At 22.7% G+C, this 2,113-nt stretch overlaps 1 protein-coding gene across 1 annotated transcript in view; it reads right to left on the minus strand.

Annotated features, from left to right (window-relative positions):
- The window catches only part of LOC127742398 (uncharacterized), a 3,866-nt gene that overhangs the window by 878 nt on the left and 875 nt on the right, over positions 1-2,113 (minus strand). Inside the window, exons 2-4 of the mRNA XM_052254962.1 lie at positions 920-977; positions 503-586; positions 232-373 (exon numbers count right to left, since the gene is read on the minus strand). Coding sequence (XP_052110922.1) covers positions 232-373; positions 503-586; positions 920-977 — 284 coding nt within the window. The remainder of the gene's footprint in view (positions 1-231; positions 374-502; positions 587-919; positions 978-2,113) is intronic.

A 2,113-nucleotide genomic window follows, 5' to 3' on the forward strand; every position in this document is an offset into this window, starting at 1 on the left:
ATTTTGGGAGGTTAATGTAAGTATGAAAAAAATACATTAAGTGATTTAATTTTATTTATAGAAATGAAGTTATCTTTTCTCCATCTACTACCACAAGATAATTTGAGTCTTAAGAAATAAATACTTCAATTATGGGTTCAAAACTTCAAATAAATAGTATATATAACTGCTTAAGAAATTGATAAAAAAAATTGTATAGATATGAATATAATAATAAAAATGTGTACTTGCCTTCATTATGCATTTAGCATTGTCTACTATGCACATGATTCTACTATCTGCTAAAGAAAGTGCCTTGTTTGATATTATGTCCATGATTTCCTTTTCCTCCATTTTTGCAACAATATTTGGATCAAACTCAGCAAAAACTTCTCTGTGCCAAACACATATAATAATCTAATTACTATATATACCCATATGTATTTTTAATATAATTACTTAGAAAAAATAATTAAAACTTAGATACACAATTATTCAACAATAATAATAATAATAATAATACCTAAGTGTTTCCTTTCTTTTTAGAATTTCTGTCCAATTGTAATCAATGAGCAATCCACACAATGCTAGCAGTTCAAACAATTTGCTGTTTCATAATAATTCAACCAACAATATAATCAGGAGACTTTAATTAAGTTGGAATCAATAATGCATTATAGGTTGTTGGTGTTTTTTTTTAAATAATTTTTTCTGTTAATATGTCTTTATTGATAATTACATATGTGCCAAAATATTATTGTTCTATTCTATGTTGTTAGTTATGATATACTTAAGAAAAAAAGACAACCTCTTTAATTTTTTATTTTTTAAAAATGTAATTAATTAGGAACTAATTTTTTTATAATTATAATAAAAATGAAAAAGATAAAATAATAGGCTAAAATTATAAACATGTTATTATTAAAAACTCTATACTTACTTGTCATCATAAGCTGGAACTCCCCAGCATTCATCATGAAATTCTATATACACCTTATCTGCAAGAAGAAAAAAAAATTATGCTACTTTTTCTATTGTTCTATGTCAGCAATAATATTCAAACACAAGTTTTATGTTTAATTTGTATTAGTTAATAAAAAATTATAAATCTATAATGTTTTTGTGTAAGTGTATATAATCTCATTCATTCCATATTTAATATATTAGGTGATTAAAAAAAAAAAGAACATTGTTAGAGTCAACTTATAAATAGTTAGAAGTAGGTGGAACCCAACCATATATAGTTGAGGAAGCTATGACTTAAAATTGTATATATATGGTAGTGTTTTAAATTTTTTAGATGAACATCATAAATGTTAGATCCAACAAGAATTTGGTCAACACTATTTTTCTATTTTTGTTATTTTTATTGTAACTGATTGTAACAAAGTACCAACTTTAATTTCATTATTTAATTTACTTCTTCAGATAAGTAATTAATTAAGTTAAGTAACATAAAATAAACAACTAAATTCAAGGCATGATTTGACATTTGAACTAAGTAGAAATAAATTAAACAATATGCTCTATTGAATATATCTTCATTACATAAAATAGAATCTTATGATAATATAATATATAGAATAGAGACTTGTTTTCAGAGGGAATATAATAATAATAAAAATATGTTTTGCATTTTTTTTAATAAATATTTAGAAACAAACCAATCCAAATAATATACAATTTCTTAGCATTATGATGAGTGGTGATGAGAACTTCAACTTAATTATTAGGTAATTATATATCAGATTATATTCAAAACATTCAAATCATTATTTTCGTTTAAAAGTTAACAATTGATGAGAGTAACAAAAGTTATAGTTATAAAATTTGTTCATTCCAAGAGAAAAGAAAGAGCCTAATGATATATAAAATTTTATTGGAAAAAAAAAGTTAATCTTACACACAAGATTCTTATATACTAGTAGATAGGGTTAACAATATATACAATAATAATCTCTATAATTAATAAAACACAGCCAAAATCTCTATAATTAAAAAAATTACTTTTAGGCCATAGGGGTCACAAAAGTAACAATATTACTACTATTGTATACTAGACTCATAATAACCATCATTTAATTAAAAAAATAACTATGTTACATATACCTAAAAAATAGTTACTAATTTAACT

This window comes from Arachis duranensis, chromosome 1 (genome assembly GCF_000817695.3).
Source record: "Arachis duranensis cultivar V14167 chromosome 1, aradu.V14167.gnm2.J7QH, whole genome shotgun sequence".
NCBI lineage: Eukaryota > Viridiplantae > Streptophyta > Magnoliopsida > Fabales > Fabaceae > Arachis > Arachis duranensis.